The sequence below is a fragment of the Haliaeetus leucocephalus genome, unplaced genomic scaffold, assembly GCF_000737465.1.
Source record: "Haliaeetus leucocephalus isolate CR32 unplaced genomic scaffold, Haliaeetus_leucocephalus-4.0 Scaffold135, whole genome shotgun sequence".
In the NCBI taxonomy this organism is placed as follows: domain Eukaryota; kingdom Metazoa; phylum Chordata; class Aves; order Accipitriformes; family Accipitridae; genus Haliaeetus; species Haliaeetus leucocephalus.
The window spans coordinates 127,659-154,369 of record NW_010972571.1 but is presented as its reverse complement, the minus strand read 5'-3'; the positions used below and the strand labels follow the sequence as shown (position 1 = coordinate 154,369).

Here is a 26,711-nt window from a genome sequence, read left to right as displayed (position 1 = left end):
AATAATAAAAAGATAAACTAGGATTACCCATGGTGCATAGCTAATCCAAAATGCTCCACGGCCCCACATGGGTTATTATAGAACTGTTTCCTATTTGCTGCTTTCTGTTTTGCAGGGACAAGTACACCCCCCCCCTTTTTTAGTATAATTTTGATATTTGAAGTCTTGTGGAAAATACATCTCCCCTGTTGCAATAAATACTCTGTTATACTGTTACTGAATTCTACTGTATTTGTATTTTTTTTCTGAAGATGATGCAGAACTTGAGCACTTGTGTTTTTTAAAGTAGTATGAAGATGGAAATATTGAGACTTATTTACTTATTTTCTATGCACAAATTTAGCTGCTAAATTTTTACAGAAAGAAAAATTATCAAAAGCCTATGGGAATATATTCTTTTCTCAAGTATGTTATGTTGAATTGGAAGTGTTATCAAATACTGAATTAACTTGTTTTTTCATCTGATTATTGGAATATTAAATATTCAAGGACTTTTCCTGGCTTCTTGCACACGTCTATAAAAATATAACTATTCAAAATACTAAATTATTCTTAGCAACACCTGGCAAGATAAAAATAGGTGGTGGTGCTAGAGTGCAAACCTCCACAACTGTTAACTCAATCTACATACAATCAGAAAGGCTGCTGATGGCTGAAATTTTTAATCCCCTCTTTCTTATTAATGTCATGATTCATACCTTTATTCAAGAATTTGAACTCCCATTTTAAAAGGAAAAGAGACAGGCAATAAAATGGGAAAGCATTAACATTTCAGTCACTGTCCCTTTATTTGCAATCTTCTACCTCAAATATTATCTGCAGAAGAATCAAATTCACCATCCCCATCTGCTTTCACCAAAGAGGGTTCTTCTGAGTTAGAGAAGGTACGAGTATTTATTACTCCATAGATAGCTCAGGCACTTGCCAGTACAGTACTCCGTTCCCAAGTCCTGTCTTGAATTTTGCTGCAAGTGAGATGTTCTGCTTGTGTAGTAGAAACTCTAGCTACTAAATTGAACTAAATGGACTGATTTATTCCCATTACAAAATCCTACTTAAAAGACACTGAGCAGGTAGATGTCTGAACTCCACCCATGTTCTAATGTGTGATGCTTTAGTCTCCCCATTACTGTCATCTGGTAAGATGTATGTACCAAGATCTCCAGGTAAGCTGGTCAGAGCAGTGGCCCATGCACCCTGTGAACTGCACTTGGGCTGATGTCTTGAACAAGCTGCCTGAAACAGCTGTACAAGCTGCCTATGCTGTACCTGTTCAGTAGGCTGGCTCACCACAGCCCTAAGGCACTGCTGGTGTATATCACAACATACTTGTCCACATTTCTAGTTCTGAGTGGCTCTAACAGGACACCTACGTGCCTTGACCCATGGCTATGTAGGCTCGCTCTCATTTCAATCAGGGCAGTATCGTGCCATTGTTGTAGAGCATACACTGTGATCTGCAGAGGAAGAAAATGCTACATGTACCCTGCCTGCTTACTTTGTTTTTTTTATTTGCAACATAAAATTTGATGAGGAATAGGACAAGGGAAATTACAGAAGGTTTTGTATTTTCTCATGAAATTCAGTGTCTATAGCTGGATGATACAGAGCTCGTACACTGCTAACATGTGGAGAATCAAACTTCAGCCACTGAATTGAGAGCTTATTGAAAAACCACACATGGAAAAATTCCCTACAAAGCATCATGTGGAAGTTATACGAATCCTGCATTGCATGCAACATCTCATATGAAGCAAGTTATATCAAATGATGACTTGACTTTATTCAACTGGGATTCTGCCAGCCCACAAAGAAACCACAATCCAGCCTTTTCCCTTAATTCCTAGTGCTTTGAGGTCTACAAGAAACCAAATGATATGAACAATGTCCTTGAAAATACACTCTCTTCAGTCCAGTCTCTGCCAGTATACTTCATTTTCAGCCATTCTGGAAGTGCCTTAAGCTTTGTCTGCAAAGTCACTTGGCCTGACATTCAGCAATGCATTATAGACCAGATGGATTTAGAGGAAACTGCACTGACTGGATTAATCAAATTAAAGGGAGGGGAAGAGGGAAATAAAAGGAAATTTTTTTTTTCTCTACTTCCTAAAATATATAAATAAATAGAATTAATTTATTTGAAAGAGTTGCCCAGATGTCTCTCTGTGTACTTATATTGTAAAACACAGCCTTGTGAATGCAGCCCAGCAGTGGCCAGGGATCCAGCCACTGTGTGCAGAGGAGCAGACTCTGTTCACTGTCCGAATTACACTAGTCTGCTAGTATTTTTCTGAGAGCTGGGAATATAACAGACATAAAAAACCTTACAGAATATGGACATCAAAAGATACTACTGAAAATGAAATAGGTATAAATTCATCGCTGTGGTATGAACCTGACCAGATTCTCCTGATGCCAGAGCACAGATGCTCTGGACACATTTTTGATGTCCTAAGGCAAGCTGCAAGATGTTCAGCTTTTTCCCCACCACATCCCCTGGCATCAGATAATGCAGTAGCTACAGCCTGCTTCTTGTGTGTGAGGATAGGACAGAAACGGGAAAGGGAATGGGACTTTATTCTCCCCTTGAAGAAGACAGGCACGTCTGGGGCACAGCCAGTGTCAGGCAAGGAAAGGATTTGTCCCCATAATCCTGTTCTCATAGCAAGGTCTATTTTCCACACTCCTCAGCACTGGCACAATGAGCACACCCCAGTTCAGTCCTACATATTTACCTCCCTTTTTATATGGCCCACTTTGTAAGAGCTCGCACTGAACAGTTATAATCAATTCCGTCGACTCAGAGTTCCATACATGAGTTACAGGAGAGCAGACTGACGGATGACAGGATTCATCTCAGAAATCTGGCCGGTGGTGGATGTGGGTCAGCAACCTACAACTCCCTTCCAGGGAGAGCTGCAACAGCCTGCACAACCAGCACTATGGCTATGTCCTGCGCTAGGGAAGTTTATCATCATGGTATCTGCAGTTAGCCAAAAGTATCTATCTGTCTTTGTAAAATATCCATAAGAAGAATTAAGAATTTTTAGAGCAGACATACTAAACATGGTTATTTTTTTGGTAGAGGCTAAGTGCTCTGCCCTAGTGATGGCTGTGGTGCTGCACTTTCTCAAGGATGCAGCGTGTGAAAAGGCATTTCTGTAAGCTATGTTTATTTATTCTTTCACTAATGGAGAAGCGGCAGCATATGGAAAACTGCAGCCTGGCTGACTTAACAGGTGTCATGCAGACACAGAATAAAGGCATATTTTCTGCCTTTGAGTATTTTTCCCAAACCACTGGACTCTATTACCCTGAAATACCATCTCTGAAATCAAAAGCTATGCTTTGCATTCACATAAGGGAAAAATGTTAGGTTTCCTTCATTTGACAGAAAATGCATTATATACTCCTACATTCAGCCTTTCAGACAAGTAAAATAAGTAAATCATACTATGTCTTTCATATTAACCCCTCTCACTATTTACAGAATTCCTCTGAGACTGGACCTTCTGTAGGACCATTGCCACGTACACCTATTTCTTACCACACTGCATTTAATAATCTGTGTATTAATATAGAAGTGACTTTGAAGCTAAAGAATAACTTTAAGGCTGAAATAAGCAATGGTGTCTTTGTGTCAAGTTTTTTAAGAACAAGATGAATGCTTGTTGTTAAAAAAAGTCATCAGGCGGTCATGTTCCCATGAAACTACACTCATCGCACTGCACAAATGGGTGTCAGCAGCGTAAGATGCCCTAATACAGTCCCTGGAAACTCTTAAGTAAATATGCCACCTAGTGTTTAATTGGGACAATTTCATTCATAAATCATCTTGATCAATTCCTCCCAAGCTGTTCCCTGCAAGTCTAGGTGGTATAGAGCGTGGCAGAGGTATCTGGAGATGCCTTCTCCAACTTTGCCCCTTCCCTCCCCTCAAAACCCCACCCTACAGCTTTCTCGTTGAAGTATCTTCCTCCCCAGGGACTGTTTAGCTCCTGATGGACTCTGCCAAATGGCCAAGCTACACTCTGAGCCCGTCTTTCTCATTTGAGGAGCCCACACCTCAGACTGCCGTGAGCAATCTAGAAGGCACCAAGAACCAACCCTGGGGTCACCTCTGCTGTAAAGATCCCAAACAAGCCCAATGGACTGCAGAAAAGCTGCTCTGTACCACCAGCCAAATGGCATCTGGTCCAGTACATGGGCATGGAGTGAAGGAAGCAGGGCTTTCCACATCTCCCTGCCTACAGGTGCTGGGCACAGTCATTTTGAGAAACAGAAGCACTATTCCTGGCTTACAGCTTGCCAAAAGGGGATAATGAGTTACCACAGCAATAGGTATTGTTTAGATGGATGGATGAACGAACAGAAAATCAGGGAAAGAGGCTTCCGAAGTGTAACAACAACTATTTCTCTTGACAAGCAGTGGAGACATAATTCCTCCTGAGGCTATGGCAACATTCTCCTTCCTCATCTCTAGCCTCTGCTTAATAGTGGCTTAAATGTAAGCAACCCTCTCACCCTCAACAGAAGAGATACTCCAGGTATGTATGTGGGTTGGCCCCTTTTCATGTGCTTAAAACATGCCAAATTGTTGTCTTACATTTTCTTCATCTTGAGATTCTTTTGGTATTTCTGTCATGGACACTCCTTATGTTTCCAGGGATTAAATTCCTATACTGAGTCACACCATAGCACAAACCATCCTGCGTTTTCAGTAATGTCTTGTTTGCACTTTTTCCAGATCAATAAAAATCTTAAATGAAACTCCCATCCCTGCAGTTCTTCATCAGCTACCTTTCCCCAGCTTATCAAGCTGCTGCCTATCTTTATTCTTTGCTTGAAATTCCTCTACCTATTTTTGGTCCATGTGACTGTGTTCATATGCCAACCAATTTGAATTAATGTCAAGAGTATGATTTCATGAGACATTGTACTACTTTGCTAAAAATCCAATTATTCTGCATCTGCTGCATTCTTTCCATTCGGTACTTTTGTAAATCTATCAAAAAGGCAATCAAGTCTAACTGGCAGTATTCATTCTATATAACCGACGCTGACTACTGTGCGCAGTCCCACTGTTCTCCAGGGCTGAGAATACATTACAAGAAAGAGCCCATTGTTACAATTTGTACTTTTCACACCACACTATCCTCTTTTCCAAATATTAGCAGTTATAAAAAGCACTGGTTCCTGACCTTTGTAGTCAAGCCTCAGCTGAGAACGCTGTCAACAGCATGTGCTTCACTGTGGCCATTACTAGCTGTCATCCTGCCCAGGCTACTGCCTTCTCCTGCCTGGCAGCTCCAGCAAGCTCTGCCAGCCTTGCAGCTGAGACTGCGGCCAACTGATAGCTGCTGACCCAGCCCAGAGGTGATCAGGGAGATCCCTGCACCTGGATTCCTAGTATCCCAGCTGCAGGGTGGGCATGCAGGCTGCTGAGCTGGTTCTCAGCGGCAAGAGCCCAGGTCAAACAGAGGACATTTGCCTGGGCTCTGCACTTGGCTTCACTCGAGTGCCCACATGCCTCAGGGGTAAGACCTTCTGCACCCTGAATATAGACAAAGATGCTCAGTGGATATGACATACATGTTTTATGTTCAGAAAGGGTACTATCTAGAGTGTGATGGGGCAAGTGCCAGTCAGCATGTATGGACATAGAAAGCCAGCCAAGATGTTCCTTGGCAGAAGGTCTGCAGAGCGCGCAGGATATAGAAGAGGAAGAACTTAGCATATCTTGGCTAGCATTAAACGTTTCATGGAAACCTTGGACATTAGGATCGTAGCTGCAGTTAATTTCTCACTACTGAAGTGATGATTCAGGATTGAATCACAGAATCATAGAAAGAATCATAGAATGTTTTGGGTTGGAAGGGACCTGAAAGACCGTCTAGTTCCAACCCCCCTGCCATGGGCAGGGACACTTTCCACTAGCCCAGGTTGCTCAAAGCCACATCCAGCCTGGCCTTGAACTCTTCCAGGGAGGGGACATCCACAATTTCTCTGGGCAACCTGTTCCAGTGTCTCACCACCCTCACTGTCAAGCATATCTTCCCAATATCTAAATCTAAATCTACTCTCTTTCAGTTTAAAACTGTTACGTCTTGTCCTATGTCCTGGTTTCAGCTCGGGTAGAGTTAATTCTCTTTCTAGTAGCCAGTATAGTGTTATGTCTTGCATTCAGTATGAGAAGAATGTTGATAACACACTGATGTTTTCAGTTGCTGGTAAGTAGTGTTTATACTAAGTCAAGGATTTTTCAGCTTCTCATGCCCAGCCAGTGAGAAAGCTGGAGGGGCACAAGAAGTTGGGAGGGGACACAGCCAGGGCAGCTGACCCAGACTGGCCAAAGGGGTATTCCATACCGTGTGACGTCACGTCTAGTATAGGAACTGGGAGGAGTGGGCCTGGGGGGGATCACTGCTTGGGAACTAACTGAGCATTGGTCGGCGAGTGGTGAGCAATTGCATTGTGCATCACTTGTTTTGTATATTCCAATCCTTTTATTATTATTGTCATTTTATTATTGTTATTATTATCATTATTAGTTTCTTCCTTTCTGTTCTATTAACCTGTTCTTATCTCAACCCATGAATTTTACCTTTTTTTTTCCGATTCTCTCCCCCATCCCACTGGGGGGTGTGGGGGGGGTGAGTGAGCGGCTGCATGGTGCTTAGTTTCTGGCTGGGGTTAAACCATGACATCCTATCACTACACTCCCTGATAAAGAGTCCCTCCCCAACTTCCCTGTAGGCCTCCTTCAGGTACTGGAAGGCTGCTATACGGTTTCACTAGAGCCTTCTCTTCTCTAGGCTGGAATGTACTCTCCTCCCATGGGGAGGAATCAAATAACTGCTCCCTAGCTATATTGGTAAGATGTCTTCATCTAGGCAGGATGAATCAGAGCCTAAATAATATTTTTTCAGGCACAGAAAACCACAGAGAAATAGGACTAGAAGGTACTTTAGGAGGTTTTTCCTCTGCCTGCCTCAGGTATCATTGCTACCTGTGCCATTATTCCCAGATGTTTTCTAACATGTTTCTATGCTTCATGATGAGGCAGATTTTGTCATCCCCTCAGGCACTCCATCCCAGTGTTTCACTGTTCTTTCTTTTTTTTCTTCCCTTAATAGCTAACCTGCAACGTTCATCACTGTATTTCAGGCCTATCATCTCTTGTCATGTCCAGCACGAGGACAGAGGACAGCTTATTTTTTTCCTTAAAATTAGCAAAGCAAATGTATGATGTAAACAAGCATATAACTAAACCCACTAATTTTTAAAACAAAATATAAAGGATAAATATTAGTCACTATTTAAACACTTTCCTTTTGACACCAATTCCAAGTCCTCCACTAACAAAAATTAGTATCTCTCTTATTCTTAAGAAGTTGAACACTTGTCTTCCAAGATCAAAACATGGCAGTTTAGAGGTGCTTGTAAAATTTTAGTGCCTATTCCTACACAGTGTCTCAAGATTCATGCAAGATAATCAAGTATAGTTTGTTACTTAAAAAAGGGCTTTTCATTTCCCAGTGACTAGACAAATGAGATGTTTACACTGAAGGCTCCATCCCAATCCCTATGGAAGTTTGTTTATACTAATTTAACATCATCAAACTATGTAAAAAGTATAAAAGCCAAGACAAAAAAAACTCATATAAGGCTTTTATTTTTAGTACATCAAACTAAATGTGGTTTTTATGCAACAAACATTTCGCTTTATTAGAATTATTAATTCGCTCATAACAGGAAAATACCCAAGAGGAAAAGTTTAATTTATGTATTCAGCAGAGCCTAGCTGAAGATACAGTACTGTACTTGAAGAGCCAAGTGGCATTTGCCTTAGGACTACTATAAGGCCTTCTGGAATATCTAATCACTTTCAGTACTAAACTGACATTCTCATTTGAGAAAATTTCCATCTACAGTTGTGGTATTCAGGTATGAAGTTTTTGCATCGCTTCCATTTGGCTGCCTTTCTAAAACACTGGATTAGGAAACACTTTGGTGGTAATAAACTTCTCATTCACCTTTGCTCCATATGCTTAGCAGTGCCCTGAACTGCTCCAAGACCCAGTGAAATCTTTGGGGGTCTTCCCATTAATTTCAGTAGCATTTGGATCAGATCATATCCCTTGCATCACGCAATCTGTGTAAATCAGTGTTGTCTCCAACTTAGAAGCTCTCTTCAGGCATAATCATATCACTTACTCTGCTTAAGGCAAAAGTCATGAATCGTAAGCTGACGGTAATAACATAACATAAACCAGGAACCTGGAGAGATGTTAACAGCTCAGGGAAGCAATGTAAGCAAATACTTTGCAGTGGAGCCTCTCTTTCTCTTGATTCCCTCAATTTCCATTACTATTAAAATGAACGCAAATTATTCCTCTCAAAAATCCTTGCCTAATCAGGCAAAACATTAGGTATTAGTTAGGAATGGCACAGTCAACTACAAAGAAGCATCCCTTTTCCTGTGCATAAACGTAGACAGCCACAGGGAAGGAACTGAAAAAGATACTTTCCATGATTTTACTTTGGTAACTTTCCTATTTTTATTTCTTATATATTGCCTATTTCATATTTATGATGCTTTAAACAAAAAAGAAGCTGTAAAGAGACACAGCTGGAAAATACAACAGAATGCCAACATTGAAAGGCAAAAGAAAATGATCAGCCAGCTGTATTTTCAGTAAGATGGTATTTGTCACTCAAAAATACAAAACTGCTTACTAAAATACCTATACTGGTAGGTCTACTGTATTCATATAAACTCCTCCTCGCTGTGGTATAATACCAAAGAGTATTTGGATGAAATCACTACTGAATTGCTAACAATTATTTAAAGAAGACAGTCGGGTATGTAGTTAAGTATTCATGTCAGGGCGTGCTACAATATAGTACATACATGTGGTAACCTGTAACCTGTCCTGTACTATTGTTGCAGGACAAGCCTGAGTGACTGATGAAAGGAATTAATTACTCCCACAATAATTTTGATGTATACGTTTGTTGCTTCTAGCAGCAAAAATGCCATGCACCTTTTGTCACTGCATGTATTACTGAAATCTGCAGATAAAGGCCACCTCCGTGTATAGGCTTTATGTGGCTGCTTATCGGTGTGGTGTCTGAGCATCTTCCAGGCAAAATCAGTACTGCCAGGGAGAAGTCCCTTATGAATTCTGTGGCTGTGCATATAGGAGTGAGACTGTAACCCCTAGTAAAAGAAGGTGGTAGGTTGTAAATGTCCCTGTAGAACTGAGCATTTTAATTTGTTCTGACCAAGCCTGTTGCAAAAACCAGGGAGTAGGAGGCAATGTAAAACACATCATGTCAAATTATCAGTGCAGCTCCAGCCCAGAGTCTGGAGGAACAGATGCTTTTGCTCACTATCTTCTTAACCCCGTGATCTGCTGCTGGGACAGTGCAGTACCCTGCAGCCCTCGTGTGGAAGGGAATGCTCAACATCTGGATAGACATCCCAGCAGAGAGTTAAACACTAGCTAGTAACCTGTAATAGGATCATTAGAGGTTTAGAGGAGCTGCAGAATGGGAAGAATAATGAATAAATGAAAGACTGAAAGGATTTCTTTATCATTGGCTAACAGCAGTACCTATAGAAAATTCAATGAAGAGACAAAAATGGAGAGGTAAGATGAGGCTAAAAGGCCTTCAGAAAGAGATGTGGTGTGAATAACAATGTAGAAGTGTAAATACTTACAAAAATTGAACCAAACCAGAGGTTCTCTTAAAATTATCTGTCTCCTGTGCAGTTTTGATGTAAGGAAAACTGCAGTGCCCCTAAAAAATTTAGTTCCATAATCTGATTACATCTCCAATTAAGGGATGTTAGAAAACAGTCTTTCCTGGAAATCCTGCATTTTCTTCTGTGGGCAACTGTGTGTTAGCAGCATGACTAATGAGGACAGTAATGCCAACTACTACTTCCAGCAAAGTTATTCCTTTTCTGTCACCTTTGCCTTAACAGGAATAGCTTTCTTATCTGTCTATTATTTGTGTGGGATTTTCTGCCAAGAAAATCTACAACCTTCCAGACTCTGTAACATGCTTATCATTTCAGCTCTTTAGTTCTAGCTACAGTATTAGCTATGGGCTCTGTCATTTGCACTTAAATTCCCGGTAATGAGTTCCAGCAAAACAGATAGAGAGGTTACCGTGTCAAGCAGCAACACCGTTTTCTGCACTGTCCTGCTGTTAAGTGAAGACTCCGCATACAGTTCACTCTTGGTTTAGCTCAAACTGCTACACTACTCTTTACAGACCATCATTGTTAAATGCCTCTTGCTGCTCCTGGCACGTACTTGCAACCAGAGAGCAGAACAAGCACTCCAGCCCAGGCTCCAAGCAAACTCATCTTTCATGTACAACTGGTATATTTGAACTGACTGAGCCAGCTCCTACTTGGAGAGAAGTTGATGGGAGCTTTGCCAGGATCTGAGTAAGCGGAGACCTGGCACTGACAAAACCTTCCTTCATCTTCACTGCATTTACCAACAGTTTGTCCTCTGTCAGATAGGTTAAGATCACTCTTTTTGCAAATACTTTAAGCTCAACTGCTGCCAAAGGTTTTCTTTAACTCCAGCCTGCTGTTCTCATCATCCCCCACGATAACATGAGTACTGCAGAAGCTATGAGGCAACCCAGACTGAGGAACTGCTCCTGCATAAGACCAGCATAGCAAAGAAACAAGGTGTGAGGCACAGCCTTTGCCTGACACAGGGCACTGTGTCACAGTGTCCAGGTCCCACCCAAGGCATGGAGTGGCTGTGGTAGTGCACAGGGCAGGTCACAGGAGTGGGAACGAAAGTGCAAGAGCAGGGAACCAGGACAGTTTCTCATCAGCAACCGTGACAGCTTTTACCTGATCAGAGCATTCATGAAACTCCAGTTTGCATTTACTTCCAACACTTCAATTCTTTGAATATATTTTCCCAAATTACACTTCCTGGGGTAGGATTACAAAGGAAGACTTTTTTTTTCCTTGCCTGGGACACAAAGACCGCTGATGCAGTAAGGGCAGCAGTTGCAGGATAATGTGATATGTGATAGCGATAAACGTTTCAGAACTACATATTTTACTGACAGACAGAATACTGCAATTTTTTCTCTCCTACATGTGAAGATTAATTGCTTAAAGCAAGTTACACTTCTCCTACATCACCAGTAATGTGAACTACTGGTAATTAATTACAGTATGTACCAGTACCAGGTATTTATCTGCCCTACATCTTATAGTATATGTTCACCTGCCCCAAGTACAGCATTCCATAAGCAGAGCAAACACAAACAGGCGATCACAACTTGTCCAAGCTTAAATCGCAACCCTAAGCAGACAACATACAATCTTCAAATGTTCTTTGCACAAAAAAACTATTTCTCTATCCAAAATCCTTTTTGAAGCTGGATCCCGTTAAAATGACAGTTGCCTACACAGCTAAGAAAGTATTTGCAGCATGCTGTTCTCCCACAACACTTCATTCCTGAAAATCATTGCAGCTCCTTTCAGATTAAAGATGTGTTAAACTATTCGGACTAAAATTTGGAATCTGTGTCTACAAATCTAGTACCTCTTTAAAGTCAGACAGAAATAAATTTCAGATGAAACACTGGCATCAAGTAGCTTAAAGTATAAACGTTTTCTTAGGCCTGTTACAAAAAAATGTTGGATAAAAAGGCATGAACAACAACAGCTTAATCCAGCCCATGTATCACACCCCCCTTCTGGAATGGGCATGACTCCACTAATTACAACCTCAATGAAATTATCATTATGGCAACAGACAGGTACCTCAGGCAGTACCAAGACATTTCATCCGAATGCTGGCTCCTCCCGCCAGCCCATGCCTTGGTGGCCCCCTTCCATCGACCTACCCCACGGGGAGCAGCGGTGCTGGAGTGACTGAGACATTGAATAATCTCTGCTGTCAACATGGGAAGCGGCAGAATGAGCTGACTCCCCGGATGGTGTTAACAAACCCGCTAAGGAGACGAATGCCTTCAGCTGCACTTTCACACTCTGGAATTGGTTTCAGTATAAAACAAAATGTCACTTGTAAAAAGCCTAATCTGTAAGAGGAGTACTGATGCTTAACCTTCGAGTGCTGAATTCTCACCTTCCTCTTGAGAAATAATGGAAGTTTCTGTCCTGCATGTATGGCTTTCTCCCCATCATTTGTGAAACATTCAAAATACTCCAGGCAGTACTTTCAAATAAACGAGCTCAGTTACAAAAAAATTACATTTTACCTGTTCAGTTGGCCAAAGAAAACATACCTTACAAAAAAGTCAATGATTTTTCACACATGCAGCGAAGTATTTACTTTGCAGAAAAACATTATACTGAATATTCATTCACTTTTTCTAGGAGTCTGAAATTTATTGGAGTAATTGAAGTGGGTGAAGGTTTTGATTTGTGGGCAAACCATGGCCTTTGTCTAAAATGCTGTACAACACATGACAGCCTCAAGCAAAACATCTGATACAATTCCCACTGAACTACCAATTCCCCACATTATTTTACATTTTAGAAGACTTCTAAAGTTTATATAAAAACAAACATTAAATTCCCTTTATCCTCCTTTGTCCCTATATGCTATGACTGACAAATGCTTGATATTTCACAGGTTTATTCCAAAGCCCAGTGCATACTTTATCTGAGGTTACTGTGAGGAACAAATGGGAATGCTGACCCCTGAGTCTTTGTCTGCTACCCAAACCTCTCACGAGCTTCCCCCAGGAACATATGAATCAAAAGCAACCATGGGTAGGCTTCACCATATAGACTTCTGTGAATTTCTTTCAGCTGCTAATAATTTAGTTGACGTCATCTTTTTTTCACACGGATTTGCATGAGATGACGGAAAACTGCCGGTACCAGTAGAGAAGCCCATTGGGATTCCTAATCATCAACAGCGAGGCTTCAGTGCTATGGCAGGTCTTCAGCCTGTGAGCAGATCACCTTGCCTATTTAGCCCCACTCCTCTTGTAGATGTGATTGCTCCTACTCCTCCTGGCAAGAAAAATATGTCAGAAACAGCTGCTATTCCTCCTTCTGCTGCTTCCCCTCAGTAGGAAGAAGGCAGAGAAGGTTGCCAACAACATAATGGCTTAGCTGAAGCCAGCTATTTTTACACGACAGCGCAGCCACGCACCCCAGTCTTGCAGGCTGCTACTGCCTGCATGTACAGAAAGCTAGATGAGCACCAATCCTTGTAGGGTAAGGACGTGGGGTACTGCCTTTCGCATCATGAACCACCTTGGAGGCAAATAATACTCTAAACGCTTCAATTTCATTCAGCTGCAATACAAAAGAAGACCCAATCCAATCGCTAATGAGGTCCAGAGATGTATTTTCGCTATTGATAGCAAGTTACATCAAGTCCAAACATTTTCAAGCACAGGTATCTGGAACTAAGGATCCAGCTCTCCGCTCACTTAAGCCAATATCATCATGTTTTTGAGCTGTCATCAGAAAAAAGTCTTGCCCCCTCCTTTGTGCTGCATTTCCACTCATATGAGATGAAACAGGTAGCAGATCTGGCTGAAAATTCACATGTTTTTTCTTCTGGCTCAGTTAGTTTTAATCTGGAGCTGTTTTCTAGTGTCACCTACTGTGTAGCTGCATAAACCCATACATTAGCAAAAAGGCAGTTGTGAAGGAGAGAGGGCAGGAGTCCCTTCAGCAACAGTTTGCCTTCTGTTGGTTTAAAAGAGTTTTTACAGTAGTTACTTAAACCCGCCCAGCCTGAAAAACAACATCCAACCCCAAGCGCAACAGAAAACACCATCTGTTAGGAAATATATGGTTCTAGAATAAACCCCTCTGAAGTCTTTGAGAGCACTTTGAGAGATGCAAAAGACCATTGCTCCTCAACTGCAAGAACTGTAAGTAAAACTGAACACAATTTTGAAATTGTGTTTTTCCTTGTAAAAAAAAATATTCTCCCGATTTCCTAGAAAATGTAGCATGATTTTCAACTGTCATGATTGCTTTATTACACTACAGTCAGGTAATAATATTTACTGTCATCCCAATGATGGTACAGTATTTTCTCAATATAAAAGAAACTTTTCCAGAACATCCTCTGGGCCATTTTCCTACCTACACAAAAACACCTACACAAAAAAGTCTGTCACACTGCCCTATGTTTATTTCTTAGTGTGCCTCAAATAAAGTTGAAATACACTTTCTTGTGCCTGTTACAGCACTCACAACCAACCAATGTCCAACCACAGGAATCAACTGAACGAGCACAAAACTCGTCTCTGTGGCATCCACTCCTCTTGCATATTATAGTACCGTCCAATTGAACCAAAAACTACTGTCACCAGTGGATTCATTTTGAAATAAAACTTGAATGGAGGACTTGTTGCTGTGCCATTCTCCAAAGGACTTCCCTGCAGCAGTATGTCTTCCCTAAAAAATGTCATTGTAAATGGAATTAATTTGTTATAGAGGATGAATAGTTTTACATGTCAGGTCAGTTACTTGAGCAATTACTACTAGTGAGAAATCCAAACCAGTATATAATCAGCCGATGCAGATATGTGAACCCAACAGATAATAACTGTGCTAGAAACATCCTAGAGTGATAAGGTTACACACAAAAAAGTTGATCTCTTTTCATGCTCAGTATTACTATATTATGGCAAATTCACTCCCTGCTTCCCAAATATAAACTGGCTCTAGTTCCCAACTAGCTAGCCAGTACACTAAACACTAAAAGCATCAGTCACACTGCAGAAGTACACTTACAAATGTCAGTAAGTCAATTCAGCACAAACACCGGACTCAAAGAAAGTTTTGTTTGACAGTTCTTACTGCCTTAACACCTGGGAAATGAAAATATCCACACGTCACTGCTTACAAGACTTTTTCTCATATGTAAAAGAATTTCTAATTTTACATCTTCAGATGGCTGCTAACTGCACGGAACTCTCAATTTATCATCATGTAAATAAGTCCTTGTCCTTACAATGCTATGGGATATGGGTGGATGAGAGAAGGAGATCAAGGAAAGCCCACTTCAAATGAGAAGAGCGAGAAGAAAGGGAGGCAAACACACAATATCCCAATTTGAGACCCATCCACCAAAGACTTAGCAGAAGAGAGGAGCTTTGTACTGTGAATGGAAAGATAACAAACTTGAGCTGTGGTGAAGGGTCAGTGGGAACCAGTTTCATAATCCTACTGTGGAATATGCTTGAGGATACACGGACAAAGAAATGTGTGAACAATTTTAGATGCAGTTCCTAAGTTAGCCAGTATATATATGTATTTATACAGTGAAAACATTTGCATTTGGTACTTATTAGAAAGCTTTCATCATATCTCCATCAAACATTAGTTTGAAGCCAATATCACATTAACAGGATATAAACTTTTCAGTGGGATGGTAATACTTAGTGAAGTATAGAAAAATAGAAACAGGTCTTTAGACAGAATACTTTTTTCTCTCAGATTTGATAGAAAGACTGGTATTAATTGCCAAAATTTTAAACGGAATACTTACCTTTTCAACTGGGGTATTTTCTTCACTCGTTACACTTGCTTTTCTTGATTCATTTTTTGTTCTGCTCAGCCTTCGTGACACTTTTTCTCTAAGCAAAGTCGCATATCCAATGTGTTCATAGATGGGGTTTGTTGTCATTTTGGAAATATACTCAGAAGCCTTTGTTTCTATATACAATGTTATCAAGCCATCTGTAACTAGATCATGGATCGATTCGAATCTTTTCTCCCCAACGAAGTGCTTCCCATCATAGAACAACCTGTAGTTTAAGGTCTGATTACCAAATCTGCAAATACCAGAAAAAAAGGAGGGAGAGAAGAAAGAGAGAGGGAAGAGTGAGAGAGAGAATTCATACTGGCAAAACACTCAGGAGGTAATTTCGCTGATGAGTCTATATATCTGGATTACATACGGAATATGCACATGGCTGCAACTGGATCTCTGTGGAGAGACCAGCTCAAGTCCAAACCCAAACTTGACTGCATCACATGGACTGGGCTAGAGAACTGAGGCCAAGTCTCTCCAACAAGCTACGCAACCCAGATGTACATGGTTTAAATCTAAATCCTAAAGGGACTACTGCAGCGACTGGAAAGGCATGTTTGCATTGACAAGACCTTATACCAGGATGCGTAACTGTGTTAAGGGCTTTTCCATTCTGAAACATTTTTGAGGTGCAGAAAGCAGATGCTTAACCACCATGAGCATATTTATAGTTGATGAAGAGAGATGGGCATCTCTAGCAAGTAATTAAAATCCTAAGGGTCTGAATCACCCTCTGGCAGGAAGCCAGGCAGACCGAGCTCCTAATTCAGAGGCCCAATTAAACACCCAAAGTTCTGTGGGATAACTCTGGTCTTACGCAGCTATTTATGGCAGGTGTAATCCACAGGGGTTTTTTAAGAGTTTTAAAAAGCCAAGCGCTGTAGTAGCACATTCAGTTTATAACACTGACGTTGGAATCCCATTCTTGATTAAAGGATGGCCTCGACGAGGCCATCAGCTCTGGTGCAGGCGCGTTCCGCAGCGAAGCGGGGGATCGCGGCATACGGGGGTTGTTTCCTGAGCTGGGGAAACCCCAGGAGAGCGTGGGGACCTGCCAGGAGCCGGCAGCTCTCATGAGGGAGAGCGGCTGACGAGGCGTGGGCAGGGCCAGGAGTAATGGCGGCCGACCCCGCTCCCACAGAGGGCAGCCCGCGGGAGCAAACAGGGCCTGGCGCGGCAGTTGGCGCGGGAGGGCGCCTCTTCGAAGGAGGGACATTCCACTGGCCGAGTGGAGAGACTTGAAGTCCACATAACCCAGCGACTGGGCACTGTTCTGTGACCACCTGCACAGGCCGAGGGCACTCATCCTACCTGACCCTCAAGGCAGAATGGTGGGCACTCGTCCGAGAGCAAAGGCTGCAGGTCCGGATGGGGGGCCTGCACCACCTACCTCAGCGGTGGCCGATGCCTCCACCCAGATGGAGCTGCTGAAGGGAGAGGCTGCAGTGCAGACCTCGGACTGCAGGAGGTGCCTAGACCTTTCTCCTGGGGCAGGGACCGGCAGCAGAGCTGCCTGCAAAAGGTGTGCCCAGGTGGAGGACCTCCTGCAGCCGGTGGCTGAGCTGCAGGAGGCGGTCGGAAAGCTGCAGAGCATCAGGGGAGGCTAAGGAGTTAGACAGCTGGTTCCAAGCACAGTCTGCAGTGAGCCCACAGCCAAACAGCCAAAAACTCCCCCACCGGCACACACAAAAGGGAGGGGGGCCAATAATGCGGAAGAATGGAAGCTTGCAATGGCAAGGACCCGCAGGAGGAAAAGACTTCCCCCGAAGGCTGAGGTGCCCTTGCAGAACCACTTCACTGCTCTGCAGACTGAAGAGGAAAGACCGGTCACATCAGGATTGACGCTGGAGCTGAGTAAGGCAGCCCGATCTGCTCCTCCTGAAACAACCAGCGCAACTAAGAAAAGGCGACAGGTGATAGTAGCAGGCGACTCTCTTCTGAGGTACGGAGGCACCCATTTGCCAACTTGATGCACTCTCTAGAGAGGCGTGCTGCTTACCGGGGCAGCCTACAAGAAAGCCAAAGAGGGACTTGTAGTGATAGGACAAGGGGTAACGGTTTTAAACTGAAAGAGGGTAGATTTAGATCCGATGTAAGGAAGAAGTTCTTCACCGTGAGGGTGGTGAGGCACTGGAACAGGTTGCCCAGAGAAGCTGTGGGTGCCCCATCCCTGGAAGTGTTCAAGGCCAGGTTGGATGGGGCTTTGAGCAACCTGGGCTAGTGGAAGGTGTCCCTGCCCATGGCAGGGGGTTTGAACTAGATGATCTTTAAGGTCCCTTCCAACCTAAACCATTCTATGATTCTATGATTCAAAGATATGACAATGGGTTAAATGGTCCTTATATTGCATCAAATGTGCACGCCTCTGCATTCTTTTTTGGGCATTCAAACCGAACTGTTTAAGTCTCTTATTTTTTTTGTCCACATTTTCGTATGAATTCCCAATTTACTATCAAATTCAGTTTATGATTTTACAAATAATTATTCAGACAGATTTAGAAATCATGCTGCTGTGTCAAACCAACAGGCGCTTTGTGATAATCCCCATCCTTTGGTAGTTCTTTTTATACTTTATTTTGAAATGTTTTTCCAAAACCCTAAAAAATTACATTTGTTCTTTTTCAGCCGACAAAAGTTGCTTTTAATTTACACCACTTTTTAGTTGGCATGACTCACCAGCTTTTCCAGCTTTACCATCTGCACTTCAATAAGAATTCTGAGGATGAGTATCACAGCTACTCCTTAAAGGATTTTTCCTACTGGCTTACCAGCAGAAGGGTAAAAATACAGACTTTTATTTTGTGTATATCTCCCAGAAGTAATAATGCTATAAAAATTGCAAAATATTGCCAGGGAGTTTGTTTTGTCAAAACCCAATAGAATATCTTGTCCTCTTGCCACTAATGCACAGCAACTTTAAGACTGTTGCATGGGCAGGTTTTGAATGGCACCACTAAGCCAGAGGCAGCCGTATTTTCAAGGAAAGACCCCTGTGAGGGGCAGTGAGGTTGCAGCTTGGGCTCCCACTGAATTTTTCATCCAGTTGAATAGCAGACTCTTACATCTTTGAGCAGCAGCAGCAGCATTCCATGCTTCACACTGTATTTCTATAGCAAGCTTGAATTCCAGTTAGGGAAGAAAACTGAAGTCCAGTATGCTGCCTTTGACAGCTGGTCAGCCACTAGACTTCATGATTTTCCAGGTTTATCCAGGGTTATTATCGCCAACAGTTGCTGATGTTTGTGTACAACACATCACTGAGCTCAGAGGACAACCTGGCTGTGTCCTCTGCCAGGACACTCTGCTGTTCTGTACTCACTCACACCTCACACAGTTTTCAAGAAGCCCCATCTTTACAACACTAAACTCTAGGTGGCAAAAATTTTGAAAATGGGCACGGTCTGTGTCTGAAAAGGGACTTCCCTACCCAAGTGCTAAAGGACTGATAGAATATTGCAGTACTGTGATTGTCAAACTGCTGACAAGAGGGTGTAGAATCAGTCTGACACCATGAAGTGGATTAAGTAACAATGGACACAGACTTCACTCAAAAGGGACTGATATAATCTCCTCCATTAAACACATTTACATTTGAACTATAAGCTTGTATTAAAACAGCATTTACCTGAGAGCAAGAGTATAGCAGCCCGGTTGCCGCTGGCTTTCTCTAAGAATATATGCTCCTTCTACACCAGCAAGTATTTCATCTGCTTGCTCCCGAGAAATGATCCCGTGAAACCTAAGGGAAGACATTTCAGTGACTTACAGAACAATCTGACCAGAAACACCTCCTCCTCCACCCCAGAAACCATTTGAAAACTTCTGCACTGCAGAGCATTGTGGTCTAAGCCATCAGGACAGCATCCAAGCATCTAAAAGTGGCAGGACAGTCATCCAGCCTGGGCAAGTCCAGCATAGAGGCAAAACAAAAATTACACTGTATATGCAGTTTCAGTCAGTATAACACCCAGCTGCACCCAAAGATTATTTTCTGTAAGAAGTGCCCCATCTTTTCACAACTTTTCTCCTCTACCAGTCTATGCCCCTCTTCCTTGTTTCCTTTCTAGAGGCCTTACAACAGAATTGTAAACTAGGCACAAAGGCATTATTTTTTTTTAAATGGAGATGATTTAAAATTAAAATGAGAGGTCATTCGTATAAGCAGTTTGCTTTATTTTTATATTAACATTGCTTCCTCATATTTGTAAGGGAAACTGAGACAAAAAATGGCAACAATTATTCAAAATCCTATTCTGCTTATATTAAAGTAGAAGAAGATACAGAGTAGACTTGAGAAAAATACTGTTTTCTTCATTTCAATGAGCTCCTCATTCAGTGTTGGAAAAAAAGCAACGTTTCTCTGATTCTTTTGTCATTGCTATTTTAAGAAAGAAGGAGGCCCTAGGATGCACAATTAACCATACGATAATCAATATTTAGTGGTGATCTTTCCATAAGTACAAATGCAGACTTTACAGCAGTTTGAGTCTTAACTCCTACACACATTTTGCCAGCTGATAAGTCTCCGAGGACCTCCTCAGAGGTTTTTAAAGTTTCTATTTTTGCTGCTGTCTGAAAGAAAGGCACTAAAATGTACTGGCCTTCAGCATTTTCTCTTTTCTGACAATACATATGAAGTGGCACATTTCTAACACTGCCTCTGGCTCGGTAGCGAAAGAGAAGAAAAACACATTGGATGTAAATGCAATTGTTGTTCCATTCTCTTTATGTTGTCTTTTCACAACTAATACTTGTTGGAAATACTAGGTTTAGGTGATCTTTCCAGAGTGACTTTCTATTAAAAATGATGTAAATTGATTCATACTTCTGTCTGTACTGGTGGGGGACACACTTATTTACTGCCACATCCAAATTGAAATGAGCATCCCTTCGATGACATAATTTAAGCATGTCTTTACCAGTAAACTCATGGTAATTCATAACTCTAGTTAAAAATAATGAGCATAAACTATTCACCACCAGAAGCTCATTATAAAATGTAGCAGGCTTCAGGTTAGATACTAGGAAAAAAGCTCTCCTGGTGATCAATTTAAGAAATCACTGGGACAGGATACTTGGGGCACCTGTGAAATTTCTTTAACCATGGGTGGTAAGCACTGGGTAATGCAAGCTTTCTCATGGATATTTTTGGTACGTTTTTATAAGCGCATAAAACCAGCTTGTACACGGTACAAGATGCCCTGGACTCAGATGCCTGTCTCTGACAGCAGCCCAAAAGAAATGCTTACGGAGAGAGTACAGGAAGCAGTGACATATTTCTTTCACTTCACATCTCTGTCCATCCACCACTGGTTTAGCCAGAAATTGTGTCTGTCTGCTGTGACTTTACCCTTCATGAATCTGAGAATCTTACTTGTAAACCCTTTAACATCTTTATGCTTTTGGCCTCCGCAGCATCCCGTGGCAATGAGCTTGAGAGGGACACTGTGCGTGTCCCTCTCTTGGACACCTACTGAGGATGACCTGTTCATTTTCCTTCTGTGGTAGAAGCCACATCCCTTTGCTCCACCACTGCTGCACTTTGCTGTACCTTCCATTTCTTCTATAACCTTTCTAAAAGGGAGGGAGGAGGAAGGGGTAGAGAGGGACCAGAACTACGTGCACTATTTTAAATGCAGCCACATCATAGATTCATATAGTAGTATAATTATGTTTTTTTCTGTTTCTTTCCCTAGAAATTCCTGATTCTCTTTCCAAGCACTACCAAGCACTGAGCCAATTGATTTTATAGGACTGTCCCAGTGGTTCTGAAATCTTCTTTCTGAATGATAACTAATGTGATCTTGCCTGGGCAGGTTCACTGAGGTGACTTCTTACAGTTCCTGCCAGCCCTGCTGCTCCACAAACCCAGAGTATGTCAAGAGTCAGGCGGGTTCCTGGGTGAGAGATTGCAGTAATGGTTTTACAAGTCCTGCTGTAGGAAGCATGATGGGTTACTCAGGTAGGTACTGTCTTCAGCTCCGTTGTACTCTAGTGGCTAAATCTGAATTCCCTGTTGTCAAAGATAGTATTTAAAAAATGAAACTTCAGTAATTAGGGGCAAAGCTCCTGGCTCTTTGAGGTTTTTGGTGGTAGAAAAGGATCATTAAACACAGATGATGTGTCTGGGATGGAAGAAAAAAATAGAACATGGGATCTAAGTAATCTAGCTAGCGATAAGGGCTAGGGACTCAGCAGATTACTCTAGTAAAGGCCAAATGCCAGATCTGGGTGGTTGCTGCAGCGGCTATGCTCTTCAACTTCACCTGCCCAAATCTCAATGGCAATGCAGGATCCAGCCCCTTTCAAGCTATTTGAGCACAAAGGAATTACACTCTAATGGTCTGTTATTTTTGTCACAACAAAAATATACCTCTTCTTTGGGTATTTCAGTCCTCGTAACTTTAGCAGGGAGAACAGCATTTACACATGCAGTAGTATACAGACATGCTTCCACAACCATGTAGGGTGGTGAAAGTATAGGCATATACATAAAAAGGCAGTGAGAGAGGCAAGGTGCTTCTCTCCTCGTCAGGCCATTGCAGGACCACTGTGAGGTTTAAGTGACAACCAAAATAAAAGGAAGAAATACTCCAGACAACATCTTTTTCCCAAACCGTCCTGAGAAAAGCAAAATAAACATGCAGGCTCACATAGCAGCACAGTCCATGGATTGTGAACAGCACTACTGGACTGCAGCATAGCTAATTTATTAGGCTTTCAATATTTTTAGCTCCCAGTTGAAGTGAAAGCTAAAATAAAATATTTTATTAGACCTCCACTGTGTCTTTTTTTTTTTTAGTTCTAGAACAACAACTTTTGGATACACCCAACAGATACTTAAAAGAGGAAAATACTTACTCTCTTCCATAATACTTTGGTCTGTTCTCCACCTAAATTTTGAAAGAAAGGAAAAAAATATTAACAACATACTCAATTTTAAATAAAATCCCTAAAAATGAATTATGCTTGATTATTAACGAGGACTACTGCACCCATCTAAGTGAGGAAATTCTGCAGATTCAAAACTGTGACTGGAAGATGGCTATAGAGAAGAACAGAAAAAGAAAAACAGAGGAGGTGGTTTTATTGATGTGTTTCTGGGAAGAATAACATGTATCACTGGTGGAAAAATAGAACTACACATAATTGTATAAAATCTGATCAAACGGATAAAGAATAGTTTACTGCAGTTTTGCCAGTCTAGTATTTATAATATGAAGTGAGACTGTTTTTGTTATACACCCTTTAGCTTCTTAAAAAGGCAAGTTTTGCCTATATACGGCAGCTGACTGAAGGTAAAAAGTTTAATACGCTTGGGGGAAAAAAAGGGTTTCTGGATTTAGACCTAGTCTTAAATTCCCTGAAGTCTCCAGAACTTGTGGGCCTGACCCGAAGTACACCGAAAGTTGCTGGAAGGACTCCCCATTATTTTGAAGAGCTTTGACCCAAGTTTTAGGAATGTCACGCTCTTCTTACCCAGAAGCGCTGGTCACGGCTGACACTTCGAGTCGTTTCTCAGGCCCCAGCCTTTCGACAAGTTCCCCAAAGGCGAGCTCCGCGGCCCCCGATCCCATCTTTGCCCAGCCTTCGCCTCCGCCGGGCGGCCTCGGCAGCAGGGGCGGGCGGTGCCGGCAGAGGGCACGGCTTCCCCAGCTTTCGCAGCGGGGCTGGCGCCGAGCGGGCTCCTTGCCTTCCCGTGCGCCCAGGCTTCCTCGATTATTACATACCTGACTATTACAAATTAATTTTCAGGGGTTTTTGTTTTCAGACGTATTCATATATATATGTATTCATTTACGTGTCTTTATAAGGAGATGCTCTCTCTCCAGCTATGGCGCTTACCAATAGTGTCATCGTACCAGGCTGCAGCATCAGCCAGCGTTTTCATGCACAGGCATGACAGGACTTAATCCAAGATATGCATAAAGTCTCCCCATTATTAAAAAACCAGTATCTGAGTGAGTGCATACCTGAGTAAAGCTGCCCATATCAATGGAAGTACTGCTTCACACATATCGACCGACACACACGTAGAAAAACTGTGGTTTCAATACTGTTTCATCCTTTAGTATAAAACCAATGAATTTTCACCGTTTTATCTGACTGGAAACAAGCACCCTTGTTTTTGTTTTGATTATACTTCATCACTTCACGTATAAAAACTTGAAATTGATGAAGGTTTTTTATTTCTGAGTAGCACATGCATAGATGTCGCATTTTTTATTCAATACTCTACACGCCATGCACTAAACCGGAGCAGCTGACTTTCTGCCCTGCAGTCACTAAGGCTACAGTACAGCACAAGATGAACAGAAGTCTGTACAAGATAATGAGAATCTTCAATGGAAGACCTATGGGAGTTCAATCAAGTCCTTACTGCGCTCCTTTCCCAGCTCGGCATTTCGTCTCTAGCACGGCATGCACAATAGCAGTATCATGCCCTTGAAACTCCTGCCTAGGAATAATACCTTGATACAAACATTTTTGAGCTCTGAGGGGCAGGAATAAGAGCAAAAAGCAAACGCTGAAGTGAAGAGAGAGCAAAATCAGAGGAACTGCCAAGTGCAGGTGCTGTGTTTCTATGTGCATATATGACAACTGAGAGAAGAAAGTGTATGAATTCCATTTTTTTTTAACTTCATATTTTTATAAGTAAAAAAAAAAATCAAGAAAAAGCCATATTACCTCAGTAAGGAGGTTGTTTGTATGTTCATCTTTAGCAGCGCTACATGACTTTATTATCTTGGAACTGTGCTGCCTTCCTGTCATCCTAATACACCTTAATGACCCCTCAAAGCATATATTCAGCTGGGAACTTAATTAAAAAATGGGTATCAGAAGTTTGGTTAGGTAAGACCACCACATGCAATCTTCTCCTTCATGGAAACAAAGGCCACTCAGTACACTGAAAATGGTAACAAGGAACAAACAGATAAACTTTCATTCCCACAGAAAGCCAAATAAAACTTTCACATCACAGAAAGTAAAGCATGACTTTCACCTAGATTTGCCTTGATTGTATGTATACACACAATAAACCCTGACACTTTCAGTCTACCTCAGAAAGATGAAAGAATTAACAGTACTAGCACTCACCCTTAAAATTACCTGTAAGCACAAGTTCCCCCACAAATATAAATATATATATAAAAAATATATAACAATAACTATATACACAAAGTATAAAAGCAATCTCGAAATAAATCCTTGAGCAAATGGAGGCACATTTTGTATCCTTCTCACACCACCATTTATACAAAAATACAAATTTATCTGTGAAATTTTTATCATTTAACTAGCAACTGACTGAAATGCCCTGGACACTGAGATTTCCATTTTTCCTGCTGTTCACGAGGTAAAAGATTTGCTCTTCTGAGAATCCACACAAAGCCCATCAAATCCTATATTCCTCCTCTTCCATAGAACAGAAACCTTCACTCCAACATCTTTAGCACCCATGTGCTAAAAGCCAAATAATAGCCACCACTTCAGCACTTGCCTTTAGGCAAGAAAGATACTGTAATATTTCCTGAAATGAAGCTCCAGATCTGCCAGACCATCCAGGTGCCCCAGAATCTAAAAATCCTCTCCTGTCCTTACCATAACCTTTAGCCTGAAATAATCATTTTGCTCCTAACCAACTTCACCATTAGGAACAAACACAAGGAAACAAAGTTACAGCAAGATAAAAGATCAAAATAACGTCAGGGTCTCCAGATCAAAACCAGAATGTTGGACTGAACTTGGGAATAAACCAAAAGCCTGCACAATTGATGGAGCAGAGGCTTAAAAGTATCAAAGGAGCCAGCAGGTCTGTTTTGCACCGACTGCAGACTCTGTACAAACTTCAAGGGAAATTCTATATATCCCAGAAGGCAAAGGTGACTGAAATTCAGCTGGGATCAGATTTCCCTCTCCTGCTATAAATGGGCTTGCACACACAAAGTCAGGTACATCCACCTAAGAGAATTCTTAGTGGTGGAAGGAACAGAAAATCTGCAGGTTTCCCGGTGGTAGGAGCCCAGAATAACCAGCCTTATTCTGGAGGACACAAACACTGAGGTTTTTTTTATAGATAATGGCTATGAAGAACACTTTCATCACTTCCCGTATAGTCCTCACAATTTCCTTGTTGAAACAAGGGCCACCCTTCCCAGGTGACTAGTTGGTTTTATCCATCACTCTGGCCCATCTCCCTAGAAATTGAGCAAGGGCAGAATCAGAGGGTTTGAATCATTTAGGACTCTTATGCTAATAGACAAAAACAAAGTACGAAACTGAGGAAAATTACGTAAGGCAAATAATAGGTCTTCACTAGTGAAAATATATTTTGCATTAGAGAGGCCCACAGCTTGCTTTTACTACTCCCATACAGAGGATAAATTAAATGGGTTCTCTCTCTCCACTAAAAGTAAGTGGCAGCTTTCAATTCAAATGTGAGATGGTAATTTTCTGGCTTAGAAAAAGGTATTATTGCCGATCTCAAACCAAAAATGCTGTTGCAGAGCAGGCATTTCTGGCCATTGTTCCAGAAACCATGGGGAAAATGCTGAAAATTACTACTGAAATTCATAGTTGTATAAATTATGAATCAGCAGTGAATGTCAAAATTGTTTAAAAAACTAAAGTCAGGGTGATCAGGAAATAAGATGTATGGTGAAACAGCCTAAATCACTACTGATCCAGTACTCTTACAAAGCCAGCAACATTCAATGACATCTAATCTTGAAGAATGCTCAAAGAGAAATGAAACACAGCACAGCGCTCCTGGCACTCTCCAAAGGCCTTTGGAAGCTCAAATTTGAGAGACTCTGCATACTCCAGCCTTGACTCCCAGCCTGCCAAACCCGATTGCCCCCCCCCCCCCCCCAAAAAAACCCCTCTGACTTGTACACTTAGTCTAGGTTTACAAGTTTTTTTTACAATGTTGCAGCATATTCTTCAAGGTGTGGAGCTAGTTGTAGCAGGGTTTGAAGTCAAAACTGAGAAGGAAATAAGTCTTCTTCAAAAAATACACCAGCTATCTAAGCTAATTCAATGTATTAGGTTTACACAATTTTGAAATTTACTGAATTTTAATGCCCTGGGATTTGTGGTTCCTCTGTTGGCCAGGATGGTTTAGCC

The 26,711-nt window shown here is 41.7% G+C and overlaps 1 protein-coding gene across 1 annotated transcript in view; it reads right to left on the bottom strand.

Moving 5' to 3' along the window:
• Nucleotides 1-22,672, bottom strand: part of CHN2 (chimerin 2) — a 77,448-nt gene extending 54,776 nt beyond the window's left edge. Inside the window, exons 1-3 of the mRNA XM_010585866.1 lie at nucleotides 22,446-22,672; nucleotides 19,210-19,323; nucleotides 15,540-15,825 (exon numbers count right to left, since the gene is read on the bottom strand). Coding sequence (XP_010584168.1) covers nucleotides 15,540-15,677 — 138 coding nt within the window. The 5' untranslated portion in view covers nucleotides 15,678-15,825; nucleotides 19,210-19,323; nucleotides 22,446-22,672. The remainder of the gene's footprint in view (nucleotides 1-15,539; nucleotides 15,826-19,209; nucleotides 19,324-22,445) is intronic.
• Nucleotides 22,673-26,711: the final 4,039 nt, after the last annotated feature.